Genomic DNA, 16485 nt, shown 5'->3' with positions numbered 1-16485 from the left:
AACCTCTCTGTCCCCCTGCCTGAGAGTATTGTGCTCATCGCTGGCTTCGGCGCGCAATTCTCTGTTAGCAAATGCTCGGGGGCATTTTCCTATTTGCTGGCTTCTTTTGTGGTATTTGTACATCTTTGTGTGTTTTGGCTATGCCACGTTTGTCTTTTTTTTTATTTAAATCCTCCTTCCAAAGGAAGACCTGCTGCTTAAGACACCTGTTAGCAACACCAAAACAGGTGGGTCACCTTATGGGCTTTTTCCCCACCTGCAAGGAGAGAAATGTTGTCAGAAAATAAGGGGGGGAGGTGGAGGAGGAATGTCCCGACACTTGTTCTGCGGAAGGAACAGCCGCTGAGAGAAATGGAATTTGGGAAAGCTTTGAAAAACGCTGTTTAAATTCTTCTACATTCTAAAATCAGGAATGTAAGAAATTGCTGGTTTATGTACTATGCTAAAGGCCTAGCTGGTTTAATTCTGCTTTGTTAAACAAGCCCCAGTACCGTATTTTTCGGACTATAAGACGCACCGGAGTATAAGACGCACCAAGATTTTGAAGAGGAAAACAATGGACAAAATATATAATTTTTGCCCTCCCCAGCCCCCAGGAACACTCTGCAGGCCTCCCAAATCCTCTGCACACCCTGTTTCTGCAAAAAAATGGGCCTATTTTTTGGTGAAAATGGATGCACAGGGCAGGGTTTCAGGAGGCCAAAAACATCCTTATTCGGTGTTTAAGACGCATCAACATTTCCACCCTCTTTTGGGGAGGGGGGGAAGTGTGTCTTATATTCCGAAAAGAACGGTAATAAAAGTTAGATTTCAGAAAAAGGAGAATTTAAAAATAAAACAAAGCAGTTATTATTAAATTGTGGTTTAAGGAAACGAAACTGGTTTCTTCCAACTGGTTACGTGGAAGGGGCTAACGTCATGCAATAAACTAGGCTAAAGGCAAACAAATTGCATTATAGGTCAGGGTCATTGATCCACACCACTTTATGCTCCCCAACCTGGCTGCCTTCGGACTTGTTCAATCCTTCCGTGCCCAGCATAGTCTACCCCAGGGGTCTTTGGGAAGGTAAATGGGAGGGGTAAGCTATGAGCATTACTCTTGGAGGAGAAAAAGAAGAAAGTATGGAACACTAGATTTCATTTTTATCCTGGTCTTCAGCAGGGAAAGCTTTGCTGAAGGGCCCCGGTGCTTTGAACAAAAGATGCTTTAGACCAGCGTTTCAACACCTCTAAACCTTGCCGAGGTTGAAAAATCTGCTTTAGACTGAACCAAGTACTCTCTCCACCTGCCAAACTGCTGGGTTAGGTTCAAACCGATATACGCAAAACGTCCCATCTTCCCCACCTCCGCCCAGCCAAGTGGATCAGAAAGATGCCAGATATATTTTTAAATAAACATCCCACAGGAAGCCTGTCCTCTAAAGCAGATTCCAAGCTGTGAAGGCTACTAAGAAGCGAAACCAACAATCTGGAAGTGCACGAAACCCCGACTCGTTCCGTTCCTCAAGTCTGTCCAGTGACACGAACACTGATTTCCAAAAGGGAAGAATTTTGGGTGGTGGCCTCCCTCCGCTATCCCAAACAGCTAGTGCGCTTGGCTGCCTTTCAGAGCTGTACATCACGCTTCCAGACGGTAGAAGAAGACATCAATGGGCATTGACTAAGAGAGCTGGAAATGGCTCATCCCTCAAAAATGTAAATAAATGCAAACAAGGGCGAGGTTTTTAACAGAGCAACGCTCCCCCGCCACTTCAAACACATCTGGAAAAATGTGCTAATAGCAATCAAAGCAGTGGCGCTTGATGTCGATGAGGAGGAGGAGGTGCGCTGGAAGAGACGGGCCTGTATCTGCAGAACCGAACAGCTGGTGTGATGGAGGTGTGAGGTTATTTTGCTAGTTGCAAAAAAAGATCTGGGAAGCTACAGCCAAGAGTGAGACACGGCGGTAAGGAAAGCCGACGGCAGTTGAAACAACATTTATCAAAATTGTTGGGAAATTCTGCCTCCAATCAATTCATCGTCTCTGGATGGATTCCATAAATGATGATGATGTGGATGTGATCCATCCAGTGGTGTCCGACTCTTGGTGATGCTATGGGTGAGGTGTGTCTCTACATCCTCTGATCCTACAACATGTCTTTAAATCGTTCAATATTCAGGGAAGATGGTGTCCCGCCACCATCTTCTTTGACGGATTGGCTTCCTTTCACCGGTGACTCTTCCCAACCTAAATTGCTTCCTCCGGGGAATTCCCCCGCATGAATATGGCCAAATACTCCATCTTGCTATATTTTACGCCTCTTTCATGGATGCTTTTGATCAGGTGGGATCCATTCTGTGACCACCTGCCCTCGGCTCTTCTTATGTGACCGGCCCAGTACCGTTTCAATCCTTTTACTCTTTGGATGGCATCATATACTTTCGTTTGTTTTTCTAATCGAAGCACAGGTCTTTCTATCTTGCCTTGTGATGCTTTTGTATGGATTGTGAGGTTAGCATCCATGTTTCGCCAGCATAGGTTAGAGCACATACAAATCAAAAACTTTTTTCTTCAGATATAGAAGGTTGTCCTTGAAAATTTTGTCTAGTTATAGGCATTACTCTCTCTCTCTCTCTGTGCATATGCAGTGTATATTTATATATTAAACACACACATGCTAACTACCTTATGTACATATGTCCTATACATAAGCAGGAGACTGGAAACTAACTGCCTTATATTAATACTAGCTGGATACTGGTGCTTCACGACAAAGCTAAGCTAGTTGATCGGGCAATGCAGGAGAAATCTGGTTCACTCCGGTTCAATCTGTTGGCTCAGTGGTGGTTGGTGATTGAAACACATAAGGGAATATCACTCCCGCTGCCTTGAGTCCAGAAGCAATTCCATAGTTCCAAGACATAGACATTTTCGTGAGGCACCGATGTTTAGTACTGTTAAGGAGCCCCAGACCGCTCCTGAGTGAAACGTCTGCCAGTTTGAACTGAGGTAATGAAATGTCAGGCAACTGGCAGTTGGAACAGAGTTCTTTTCAGGTGGGGAGGGGGAGTAGAACTCCTTAGCATCAGAGTGTTAATTACTGTATAAGAAATACTAATGATCCGATGGTCATTTCAAAAAGCCTTTCTTAGTGAGCACCTAGAAGCCAAGAGGAACATACGTGCCAAATTTCAAGTTCGTAGGCTTTGCGGTTCTGGAGATTTCGTGATGAGTGAGTGGTATTTGGCATGCATATACATACATACATACATGCATGCATGCATGCATGCATACATACATCCCCTATATATAAACAGGAGACTAGAAACTAAGTCCTGTAATGAGGATTGGAAGGAACTGAGAAATTTTATCTGGTGAAGTGACAGGTTCCCTTCACTTGATGTACTCGGAGTTTACACTGCTTTCACCACTGGCTGGAGAATTCTGGGAGCTAAAGTCCACATGTCTTAAGAGTTGCCAATGTTGAGAAATACTGCATCTGGGGGAGTCTTGCGGGGGTCCCCCCCGCTTGCCTGCCCTCCTGTGCACTTTGAATTCAGGGAACAGACTGGGGTAAGACCTCTCTGTCTCTCTCTCTTTCTCTCTCTCTCCCTCCTTCTCTCTCCCCCCTTCCCGTGAGCAATCCTCCAAGTATGCCTGCTGGCAGAGTTAGCTTACATACATTCCGATGTGACAGAACTCATCAATGGGATAAAATAACATTTTGGGAAGTTCTCCACTGGTTTTTAAATTGACTGTTCTTTCTCTAACGGATTGTTGGGTTTTATCTGCTGTTGTCAAGGTTCCAAGTAATACATCCCAAGAATAAAAGTCCAAGGCATCCATTTTCTTTAAAAGTCTGCTATGTCATCTTCAGGGTTGATAGCTATTATCCTACCAGCATCAATGCTCCCCCTTTATCTACTGGATGTGGAAGATGAGGCACTAGGTCACTTTAGGCTGTGGTTTATGGGAAGAGAGTCTTCTGGTGGACTGGGCCTCTTCAGCTCGTTCAGCCAAAACAGGGCTAGACCTTGGCCCCGAAATTGTACCCGGTCAGTCCACCTGCCAAAAACCTCTTTTCTATTTTCCGAAAACGGAGGACCATATACCTCAGAGAGGTTGGCAGCCCATCTACTACCTTGTGCTCGCTCGCAGTGACGCGCCATACTACGGATACAGATCAGGAAGAACTTGTGGGATTTCACCCTTTTAAAAGCCATGTGACCTTGGTGGCCTTTGGGAGGAGGAGGGGTAGATAGACTTTCGGAAGTGAACTTGGTCATTTTTCCCCTACGATGATGCTCAAAGGGAGAGAGAGAGAGAGGGAGGGAGGGAGGGAGGGAGGGAGGGAGGGAGGGAGGGAGGGAGGGAGAGAGAGAGAGAGAGAGAGAGAGAGAGAGAGAGAGAGAGAGAGAGAGAGAGAGAGAAGTTGAAAAGGTTTTTCTTAGCCAGTCTCTCTTCTCCTGCTCCTGGAATTGGCCAAAACCTATTTCACGGAATTGTTATGAGCGGTAAATAGATGCCAAAGGAAAAGATTTGCCCTGCCTTCCCGAGCTTTTTGGAGGAAAAACAAAATTCATTGCCCGGAGTTCTCTCTTTCTTTGATGTAGCTTTCCTCCACTAGCAGTCATTTTGGTTTTGAATTGTAAGAAGTTATGTAGTAATTTAAGCTAGCTCTCTGAAAAGAAGATGATTCTTCTTTTCTATTCTTTTTCCCTGGCCTTACCTGCCTCCAGTCTCAGGTTCAAATACAGAAAGATCCCAGGAATTTAGATATGGCATTTTGGGGAAGGTGGGGGGGGGGAGCTTCTATTCAAAAACTTTTAAACAAATTGTAAGGGAGACACCAAGTGGTAGAAAACAAGACAGCATCGCCAGGGGATAGTTTAAAATCGGGTTGCCCCATTGCCAGTTAGCAATGCTTCAACATTATTTATGAATTAAATTTATTTGCTGCCAACTCAGTTTTTCAGTAAATAAGATGTCGTCAGGGCCGTGTTTCACACAAACACAACAGTGCGTTCAAGGGATCGTTATCCCCCCCCTTTTTTTTGTTTATTTTTAAAATTATTTTTATTACGTCGTTCCAAGAATTCAAGTTGGCAAACAACTCATCCTCACTAGATTACAAGGATTACGATCCTTGTTTGGGTACAAAATATTGTACGTCAGTAGTACAAGGCCAACAGGGGGTGGAAACATCTGTCAGTATTAAGGCTGCCATGAAAACAAGAATGTATAAAAGTGTTTTAATAGAAAGACAGTGATGCTTTTAAAAAAAATAAATCCCATCTATACGACTTTATATTTAGAAGGCTAGGAATAAACAAACAAACAAACAAACAAACAAATAAAGATTTGGAGCAGGGTTTCTAATATGATGACTGGGAGATTCTGGAAACTGAAGTCCACACATCTTAAAGCTTCCAAATTCGAAAAACACTGAGTTAGAAGTACACAGAAGGGTAGGTCTGGTTAGTGGTTAAGGTGCTGGGCTAAAAACGAGGTGACAGTGAGTTCTAGTTCCGACTGAGGCACGAAAGCTTGCCGGGTGACATTGGGCCACTCATTTCCTCTCAGCCCAACTCGCCTGGCAGAATTGTTGTTGTGGGGAAAATGGGAGAAAGGAGGAATATTCGGTACACTTGTCGCCCTGAGTTACCTATACCATAATAATGGTGGAATTAAAAATCTAATAAGTAAATAAGCAGGAAGAGAGGCTAGAGGTCATCTTGACTCTCCCCCTGCTTGGTCTAAAATCAATCAGGACATCGCTCCCTACAAACCTGTAGCAAAGGAGGCCTCCCTATGTCTTGTGGCAGCTCGTTCCATGGACTAACAGTCTCTATACTTGGGGTCGGCAACCTTAAACACTCAAAGAGCCACAAAGGTCCTAACTAGAAACCGCCTGTTCAATTCTGGAGCCGACTGGAAGTCTTGCTCCCCCACCATAGAGTCTCCTCCTAGCGTGGCATCCTTTTTCCTCTGCTGACTGGAAGTCTGGTTCCCTCACCATAGAGTCTCCTCCTCACACAGCATCCTTTTTCCTTACCTGTCCTAACCGAAAGCCCTATCAATTATGGAGCCAAGCGGTGACAGGGAGCCGCAGCAGAGGAATGAAAGAGCCACATGCGGCTCCAGAGCCACACAGGTTGCTGACCCCTGTCCTATACAATCAGGAAATTCCTCCTGATGCCTAACCTCAGCCTCTTCTTATTTACTTATTACTGAACTGCCAAAATCCAGAACGATGAGACTGAAACTTTCAGACACTCGCTGGGAAAAAGAAACAGCCATAGCTATAAATAGAGCCAATCTTAGCTTACTTAGGCCGAAGATCCAACAAACATCTGCAAACGTTTGATAACGTTACGTTAAAATTAAAAAGGTAAAGAAAAGCCAAAGCCAGGGACATCTAGGGTTCATAAGGGTAAGTAGAAAACAAGAGTCGAAACCGAATTCTTTCTCATGTGTAGCTAACAGCTTATGGCGGGAAGAGTGACAACTGGAAAATGTTGCAGCCTTTTAAGAAATGTCAGTAGATTGATCTCGCAAGGGCAGATCTATAATTACTGGCGGTGCTTGGTCTGAGAATTTACAAGAAGGGTGAGGAGCTCAGGAAGAAGCCCGGCACGCTAGGAAAGGTAAGTTTTAACAAAATATGACTCAGCTTCAGTGCCTGAGCAGGCGCAGAGGCAGTCCTGATAAGGAGCAGTGCAATATTTTCGCATTGCCACAACTGAGGTCAAGGGTTTGATTTGCCCTTTAGTGTGGAAACTTCCTCTAACCCTTTCAGACAACATGCTGAATGGTAAATCATGGCTTATACCCTACTTCCTCGAAAATAAGACCTCCCTGGAGAATAAGCCCAATCGGGCTTTTGAGCGCATGTACTAAAATAAGCCCTCCCTGAAAATATTTAAATGCATGCGCAGCGGGTCCCCACCATTTCCTGGGGGGGGGGGAAAGCCCCATGAACCTGCCATCCACGCAGACCAGCCTCGCGGAGGCTGCGCCCGCAAATTCTAGCTACCGCGCCCCTTCTCTTAGCGGCGGCCGCAAAAAGAGCAGCAGGCCCAGTGATTCTAGGGCTGGCAAGAGTGTGCCAGAAACAGACATGACTTCCGGCCCTCTCTGGATCAGCTGATCCACAGGCCTCAGGGTGAGGTTAAGCGACCTCCTGCACCTCAAAAATAATAAGACCTCCCCGAAAATAAGGCCAAGCACTTATTTCGGGAGGGGGGGGGGTTGTCAAAAGAAAATAAGATCCTGTCTTATTTTGGGGGAAACGCAGTATAACACAACTGACTGATTCAGATATTAAACTAAGCCAAACAACAACAAAAACCACAGTGTGAAGCTTGTGAGATTGGGCATTGCTGTTCGACTTCCCTCAACTTACTTGAAAACTTTTCCCTTGGCACGGCAAAGAAATGTTTCACCCAGAACATTTTCCTTAGATTTCTGACAGACACAACATACTGATTTCCTGAATTAAGATCTGAAGACAGTTACGAAGCAAACAGGCTCCATTTTGGAGGGCAAAAAAAGTTAAGTATTTTACTTTTACAGGAGCCCCAGTTGCTGGTTGGATACATTGAACACAAAATCTGCAATGCCATACTACTCCCTCCTCCCCTTTTCCCCCACAGCAGCATCCCTGCAAGGTGGAAAGCTGCATCAAAGTCTTCGAGTTAAGTAGAATCTGGTTTTCCTACTCTACCCGGTCCAACACCGGCATCCCGACATCACAACAGTTGCCCATGGATGCGGCTTCACTTCGTTGCAGGGACCAGTTTCTGGCGTTCCGGAGACCGATGCCGGTATACGGGCCAGAACATGGGAGGCCCTGCTCTAAGGAAGCCTCAATTGTCTTGTCACATTTATCCAGCCTGTCTTTCAGGGAGTCAGGGAGGAAAGCCGCTTCCATTTCAATCCGGTTCTTTGGGGGCAATTTGGAGAAGGGCTGCGGATCAGTTGGAGTAAGCCCTTCCGTTTTGGCAAAGGCTTACAACAAGCTGTGAAATTCTGTTGGCTTAGATCGATGGCTACTCAGCCGGCCTTGGAAGTGTTGGTCTGAAAGCATCTGAGATCTATGCAGACAGAGCATCAGTGGGAGCCTATTTTTTAATTTCCGGCATTATTACGCCTGATTGCCATTTATGCACTTTCCGAATAATGAGACTGGACAAGCCATGTGTTGTAAGGAGATGCCAAAGAAAAGGCATCTTAATCTCTCTCTCACACACAAAATAAGTGGCAATTTCTGGATCACTTGGCACTAAACAGGAAACTTTGGCCTCCAGCTCACTACAGATCCACACAGCAGGATGAATGGCACAGGAAGATGGGGTGTTGTAGTCCAAACCCTGGCAAGGACATGGAGTGGCCCAACTCAAGCATAAACACTGAAACAGCCTTGGTTACAATAAGAAGAGCTGCCTATATAACAGGAATCCACTAGTATTCCAAACCAGATAATATATTCCAAGTCCAGGTAAATGCAATTGTTAGAAATATCAGAATTTTGGCGTTGAGATACCAGATAGATTAGATAACAGCTGAAGCATCAGTTTTACAGCATCAGTCAAGGGAATTCATTGATGGTTTACTCAACAAATGTGCCCAATTGCCCATTTAACCAGTGGAACTCTGGGATGGATAGATGGATGGATGAATGGATAGATAGATGGATGATAGAGAGATAGATAAATGGATGGATGAGATAGATAGATAGATAGATAGATAGATAGATAGATAGATAGATAGATAGATAGATAGATAGATAGATAAATGGATCAATGAGATAGATAGATGGATAGATGGATGAGATGGATGGATGATATAGATGGATGGGATAGATGGATGGGATAGATAGATAGATAGATAGATAGATAGATAGATAGATAGATAGATAGGATAGATGGATAATAGAGATGGATGGATGGATGGGATAGACAGACAGATAGGATATAGATGATAAGAGTGAGATGGATGGATGGATGGATGATAGATATAGACAGAAAGATAGATAGAGATAGGTAATAGAGATAGATAGATAGATAGATAGATAGATGATAGAGTAAGATAGTTCGATAGATAAAAATATATCATTACCTACACACAACAAATTCTAGGAATCAAAACAACCTACGTGCAAAAACTTAGATGGACAGTTCATTTATGGCTCGGAAACACAGTGTGATGGTTTTGAAGGGATTTAAGAGTGTTTTCCCTCAAGCCTTTTGGAAGGAAAAGGGGGCCACAAGGAGTTCAGTTTAAAAGTAAGCACAAAGCAGATTAAGCAATTGTTCCTTTCATGAATCGGGCTAGTCTCTATCAAGCTGAATCGTGGTGAATATGGACTCAATGTTCCAGCTTTTTAGCACATTGCAGGATCGCAGATACTGTAGCTATATTCAGTTGTGTTTGGGAGTTTATGCTGTGTCAATGGAGCCACTGGGAAGGTGTCTAAATAGTTAGGGGACTTAAAGGAAAACCAAGAGAGACATTCTTATACCTCAAACACGGTTCCATCCGAGCATTGAAGTACTCCATGGCCTTGCCTTTGATCCAGAATCCAGTCCCCTACAAATTTATCTCCATTTCTAAAAATAAAGAGAATAATTTTAGGTGACTGGGTACACGGACTTCTGCTCTGGCTCTTCCAGGGCTCTGTGACTAATTACGGATCTTGGTTATTGCTCCTTCCTGAAAGTCTGCTAGGCTGAATCCAACTAAAGGCCCAAGGAAATCATCAAGAGAAACTCACGGGAATGTCATTTTTCCTCCTCCGTGTTTTTTGTTGTTATGAAAGCTTCCTTGGTAGGTCTCTCCATCCTTTTCCGTCAGTGACCCATGGCCTATGAAGAAGACTTTGCATTAGATATAGAGAAAAACAATGCCAAAAGGTGATTTTTTTAAAAAAAACAACAACAACAACAACAACCACAAATTCCTGCATACACACTGTGATTTTCTCGGCTGATTTGAAAGCTAAAACTAAAAGTTGTTGGGGGAAAAGGAGAATAAAGAAAACGGACTGCTTTTATGCTGATTGCTTTTATGTTTTGTTGCTGGAAGAAAATTGATTGTAGGCATTTGTGCTGACCACAAGAAAGCACCAACTATGCGGCTGAACTGATCTCAAACACAGATGGACAGCAGTAACTGTACCCCCTCCGGACAATGCAAAGGTGGGTCATGCACAGGCACAACAACACCGTAAGGCAAAAAGGCCGCGGCTTATGTGCTTGCATCAAAACACTGTCCTTGTGTCACTGTTTTGCTGTCCTCCCGCTTTGGGACACACATTGCTGTCTTTTGTCTTAACACTTGTGGGACCCCTGGCTGTAGTCTGGGATATGGCCTGGTGGAAGAGATGATCACATCTGGGAAGTAGGCTTGAGCAGGGGGTTGGACTAGAAGACCTCCAAGGTCCCTTCCAACTCTGCTGTTCTGTTTCAAACATGTGTTCCCTTCAGGATGGTTTGATTTAAAGATCAAGTCGGTTTAGATTTAGATTTGCCAAACAATGGGATAAAGGAATATTCCTGAACTTTGTTTTTATGATTTATCTCACGGCTACTGTGAAATTCTACGAAGGCATCAACACAGTGCATGTTATCTCGGCTTGCAGAGCGTGGGTTCTTTGAATGAGTTTACCAAAAAATGTTAATGTTGCAGAATGTACCGCCTCATGCTACATGACTAAGCTCCATTTCATGCTGAATATACTAAATGATTAATGTACTTTAAATAGAAAACTACCTTTAGATAGATTTTTTTTACCCCAAAAGCATTTTATTAAAATAAATTTGATTTTAAAAAATATCCTGCTTGAATGAGAAAAAAAATCTGATCTGAATTAAAAATAATAATCCATTATTTATTTATTTATTTATTTATTTTAAAAATCATTGATTTTTATTCACCCTGATTACAAATCTTGACCAGACTGGAGTGCTAATGCAATGGTCCTAGGCCGAAACTATTTTGAGAATTAACATTCTCATTTCTCCGCTTATTAACTCACACACACCAATACATGTGAGCAGGAGATTGCTCCCCCAGTCTTGCAGATCGCCCAACAGGGTATTCCCACTTCAGTTAATTTGGGTTCACGCCACTGGAACGGGCTTTCGCAGGGTGTGTCAAATGTCAATGATGACATGTGCCAATTTTTGAACGGCTTCCCCATGTGTGTAAACCACAGCTTGTTGAGCAAACATGTTAAAATAAAGCCCCTTGATATATGGATCCCACCCTAGATGCCATTTTACCTTCTCGCATGCCGTAGGAGAATTCTCCTTCATATTTGCCACCGTTGCCATAATGAAAAACGCCGTGCCCGTGAAGTTCACCGAAGAGGAATTGGCCGGAGTAAGTATTCCCTTGAATTGAAAAAATACAATACGGTAAAACTCAGGGGGAAGCTGTGGCAAATGCCGTTTAATAATCCTTGCTATTCCCATAAAGATTTTGATGGTGCCTTTCTCAGCATGAGACATTCCAACTGAATAATTACCAGCTGGTTTTTTTTTTAATATTATTATTATCAGGACAGCTTCAAGAACAAAGGAAGTGTTCATTAGGTCTTTATCTTACAAACTAATGGAATCAGAGCCGCTATTCCTTCAGGTCTTTGATACTGAGGTATCTTAAAAAGATGTTAGTGTTACTGCAGGGGGTGGGGTGGGGGGAGAGAGGAGGGAGGGAGGAAAAGAACAAAAGAGATTTCAGAGATTGTTTTTTTTTTTAATGGTTCAGGAGATGAAGTACTTTTATTTCATAGACAACTTAACAGCTTTTTGAGGGCGTACCGTTCACTCAAATTCTTTACAGAGGGGGAGGCAGGCTGAATATAATTAAAAGAGAATCCTAAATCCTTTGGGACAAAGCAGAAGTGCCTCTCAAGGTAATCCTACCAAGGATGAGGAGGCGTTTTAGCCACTTCACATAGTTGGTAGTTTTACTTTATTGTCATTGCACTGTGTACAACTAAGTTAAATGCCATCTTCAGTGTGCATCATAAAGAAAACTATAAAAATAAAACAAAAACACACATCCCTCACATTCTACATCCGTGACGGCAAACTTGTGGCATGCGTGACAGAGGTGGCATGCAGAGCCCTCTCTGTCGGCATGCGCACCATTGCCAGCTGGTCTTCCGGTTTCTGGCATGCGCATGCCCACCAGCCAGCTGGTCTTTGCAAACCCGAAGACTAGCTGACCGGTGCACATGTGGCCGCCATGACTAAATGCCAAAGGCGCATGGAATGCTGTACCCTTGCATATTCGCATTTTTTCACCTGATTTCGAACTGCTAGGTTGGCAGAAGCTGGGACGAGTCACGGGAGCTCACTCCGTTACGCGGCGCGAGGGGTTCGAACTGCCGAACTTTCTGATCCACAAGCTAGCAAATGGCAATCACGTGACCCCAGGATGCTTCAACTGTTATATTAACCTACCGGTTGCTGAGCACCTGAATTCTGATCAACTGTGGGGATGCCACAGTGGTCGTAAGTGTGAGGACAGGATGTAAGTCCCTTTTTTTCATTGCCTCTGAATGGTCGCCAAACGTCAAGGACTAAGTATACATTCACCTTTCTAGCTAAAAGGCAGCAAAATTGGGTCTTCGGTGTGGAAGGTCCAGGACTTTACTCGGCTCAGTTTTGGTTTTGAGCAACATGAATAAATGGGGAAGGGTGGTGTGCTTCAATACTTATTGTTAGCTCACAGCAACAGAACCTCTTGCCCTGAAGTCCTTTTCTATAAGTCAGGCTTCCCCAAGTTGTGTTGGTCTGCATGTCCTACCATTTCTAGCTCTCGCACCTGCAGGGAAGGTTCTTATCACACATAATCCTAGCCATTTGATGGAATAGATAGAATATAGAATAACTGAGTTGGAAGGGACCTTGGAGGTCTTCAAGTGCAACCCCCCTGCTCAGGCAGGAAACCCTGCACCACTTCAGCCAAAGGATCGTCCAACGTCTTCTTAAAAACTTCCAGTGTTAGAGCATCCACAATTTCTGGAGGAAAGTTGTTCCACTGATTAATTGTTCTAATTGTCAGGAAATTTCTTCTATTAGTTCTAGGTTGCTTCTCTCCTTGGTTAGTTTCCACCTATTGCTTCTTGTTCTACCCTGAGGTGATTTGGAGAATAGCTTGACTCCCTCTTCTTTGGGGCAGCCCCTCAAATATTGGAACATTGTTATCATAGCAATAGCAGTAATAGCAATAGCAGTTAGACTTATATACCGCTTCATAGGGCTTTCAGCCCTCTCTAAGCGGTTTACAGAGTCAGCATATTGCCCCCAACAACAATCCAGGTTCTCATTTTACCTACCTCGGAAGGATGGAAGGCTGAGTCAACCCTGAGCCGGTGAGATTTGAACAGCAGAACTGCAGAACTGCAGTCAGCTGAAGTAGCCTGCAGTGCTGTGAAGTAGCCTGAAGTAGCCTGCAGTGCTGCATTTAACCACTGCGCCACCTCGGCTCTTATCATGTCTCCCCTACTCCTTCTTTTCATTAAACTAGACATAACCAGTTCCTGCAACTGTTCTTCATATGTTTCAGCCTCCAGTCCCCTCCAATAAAAGAGGCCACCCCCCACCCTCACCCCACACATCATATCGTTCCTTCAAGAGGGGAATGTTGACTTCCTCAGCAGAATGCCAAAATTTAGGGCCACAATAAACAGCGCAGAAAAGACTCCAAAACATTGGGAATGGGTTAAAACATGCTTATGTTGGCTGACCAAGAGGGTGAGAAATAGAAAATCGATGAAAGGGGAGAATGGAAGTGGGGTTGGAGACACTGCATGGAACACTAACAGAAACAGACTGTGTGTTGTTTTTTTGTTATTGTTTTGTAACAAGCACCGATCACAAAACTAACCCGTTGATGCCCAGTATCTGAGTCCATGGCCAACAATTTCTCCATCTGCAAATTCACCTTCGTAATAACTTCCATCTTTGAAGAGTAATTTCCCATGTCCTGCAAAAAAAAAAAAAAAAAAAGATTAATTCAATGCATTCTGGGTAAAAAGAAGAGCCTTTGATGGGTTTGAAACCTTAAAATTTATTGAGCTCTCTTTGCAAAGGAGAATCTTCAGAAAGGTTCTGGGGATGAAGCCACTAATAAAGCTGATAGCTGATGGTTAATAAAGATAGAAAGTTGAAAGTGTTAGTAGTACCCTTCTATACTGGGCTGGTGAGACCACCGCATGCTCTACATGGGGCTGCCTACAGTTGGTCCAGAATGCAGCCGTGCGAGCGATATCGGGTGTACCTAGATACACCCATGTTACACCTGTCCTCCGCGAGCTGCACTGGCTCCCTATTGGTCTCCGGATGCGCTTCAAGGTGCTGGTTATGACGTTTAAAGCTCTACATGGCCTTGGACCTGGATATCTGGGAGACCGCCTCCTGCCGCATACCTCCCAGCGACCGATAAGAACTCACAGGCTGGGCCTCCTCCGGGTGACCGGACAATGCCGGCTGGCAGCCCCGCGGGGGAGAGCCTTTTCTGTAGCTGCTCCGGCCCTGTGGAACGATCTACCCACAGAGTTCCGGACCCTTCCCACTCTCTCGGTCTTCCAAAAAGCCACTAAAACCTGGCTGTTCCGGCAGGCCTGGAGCTGTTGACCCATGAATGAGGTCCAGCCCCCAGCTAAGTGGAGCGTATGATGTGTTCTTTTAAATTTGTTCTTGTCTTTTCCCTATTTTTTTTTATTTTTGTTTATCCTTGTATTTGTAAGCCGCCCCGAGTCCTAAGGGATTGGGCGGCATATAAATTTATTAAATTATGAAAAATTACGAATTAATTACTTTGAATATTGCGTCCAGTTTTAGTCACCATGAGACAAAAAAAGGTGTGGAGACTCTAGAAAGAGTGCAGAGAAGAGCAACAAAGATGATTAGGGGACTGGAGGCTAAAACACAGGAAGAACGGTTGTTGGAACTGGGTATATCTAGTCTAACGACCAAAAAAAACTAGGAATGAGATGATAGCAGTCTTCCAATATTTGAGGGACTGCCACAGAGGAGGGGGTTGATACTTCATACTGCATGGACCTGCTTTCCAAATTTCCAGCAAGAGGGTCAAATTAGCCTATTGGGAAAAAAAAAAGTTTTGTAGCCTTTTAAAAACTATCAGCCTATTACTGTAGATTATGAAATACTGTAGGTGGGAAAAGTTATCACTCTGATGCCATCTAATGGACAAGAGCATAAATATATTCCATCAAATACATCTTATTTTGGAAATATTGAATGACAAAACCGGGTCATTCTTTGCTTCCTTTTTGAGGATAAAACAGGCATTTGGAATCTTGATCAACTGCAAAAAAGTGATTATTTTAAAGATGAAAGATATTATGCAGAGAAACCAGAATATGTTTTTAGCATTCTTTTCAGTGTTTTTTCTTAATCTGCTGCTCTTTCTCCATATTTTTTTAATTAAATAATTAAAAATGTATTAATTACAGGTGGCACTCAACTTACAACAGTTCATTTAGTTACAATGGGACTGAAAGAAGTGACTTATGACCGTTTTTCAGTTATGACTTTGTAGCATCCCCATAATCAATTGTGGTCGTAAATCGAGCACTATCTGTATTTAATAACAAAAGTAAAAATGCAGATTATTATGAAATTAATATTCAAAGACCTGCTTGGGAGTCTAGAAATGTGTTCCAGCCAATCGGTGTATTGGCTGACCTTAGCTAAGATGCTATTTCTTGACATAACAATTCATTTCACAGAGTTTGTATTGTGGTGAAAATAGGAGGAAGAAAGAATATTAGGTATGTGTTGTGGCCCAGCAGGAGCCGTTGGAGCTGCCACCATACTCCGACAGCGAGGGGCCCTATGAGTCGGCCCTGGAGGATGTGGAGGACTCTGGACAGGGTTCCGACTCCGAGCAGGGCGCAGAGAGACTGGTTGGCCACCAAATGGCGCCTGAGCCTTGGATCAGTGGGGAGGAGGCAAGGGAGAGTGATCCAGAAACCAACAGTGAGTTGTTCCTGGATGCACGCCATCGAAGAGCTACTTGGTGTCAGGAACAATTACGTAATTACAGGAGGTAATGACGCTCAGCTGATGGTCATTAGGCTCCTCTCCAGACTATAAAACAGACTGCTTGTGCCACGCCCTTCTTGCAGAAGTCAACGCTTTGACTAAAGAGAAACTAACTTGGCAGGCTGGATTGCTGCCAGAGTTTGTCTGAATTGCTGCCAAGGTTTGTCGGACTTGCTGCCACGGTCCTTATCTGTTTGTTTACTTGGCTTTCAGCCACCGAGATTCTGGTCTTGCTATTCAAGGACATTCTCATTAAGCGTGTCTCGGCTTTCGTTACTGGACGGAGGAGGGGGTCAGAACAGGTATGTTTGCTGCTTTGGGTTATTTATAAAAATAATGAAAGGCGGGATAAATTTATTTATTTAAAAATACAAAATACCGAAGCACTTGCTGAATAAAACACGAGGAAAGAAACCTTTT

At 43.7% G+C, this 16485-nt stretch overlaps 1 protein-coding gene across 2 annotated transcripts in view; it reads right to left on the bottom strand.

Annotated features, from left to right (window-relative positions):
- MORN1 (MORN repeat containing 1) overlaps positions 1–16485 on the bottom strand; it is an 88322-nt gene that overhangs the window by 69199 nt on the left and 2638 nt on the right. For both annotated transcript variants that reach the window (XM_032231938.1, XM_032231939.1), the window contains exons 3-6: positions 13883–13981; positions 11266–11376; positions 9756–9846; positions 9504–9591 (exon numbers count right to left, since the gene is read on the bottom strand). In XM_032231938.1, the coding sequence (XP_032087829.1) occupies positions 9504–9591; positions 9756–9846; positions 11266–11376; positions 13883–13981 (389 nt within the window). The remainder of the gene's footprint in view (positions 1–9503; positions 9592–9755; positions 9847–11265; positions 11377–13882; positions 13982–16485) is intronic.

Source organism: Thamnophis elegans, chromosome 15 (assembly GCF_009769535.1).
Source record: "Thamnophis elegans isolate rThaEle1 chromosome 15, rThaEle1.pri, whole genome shotgun sequence".
In the NCBI taxonomy this organism is placed as follows: Eukaryota; Metazoa; Chordata; class Lepidosauria; order Squamata; family Colubridae; genus Thamnophis; species Thamnophis elegans.
The sequence above is the reverse complement of the archived record's forward strand: the minus strand, read 5'-3'. Positions and strand labels throughout refer to the sequence as shown.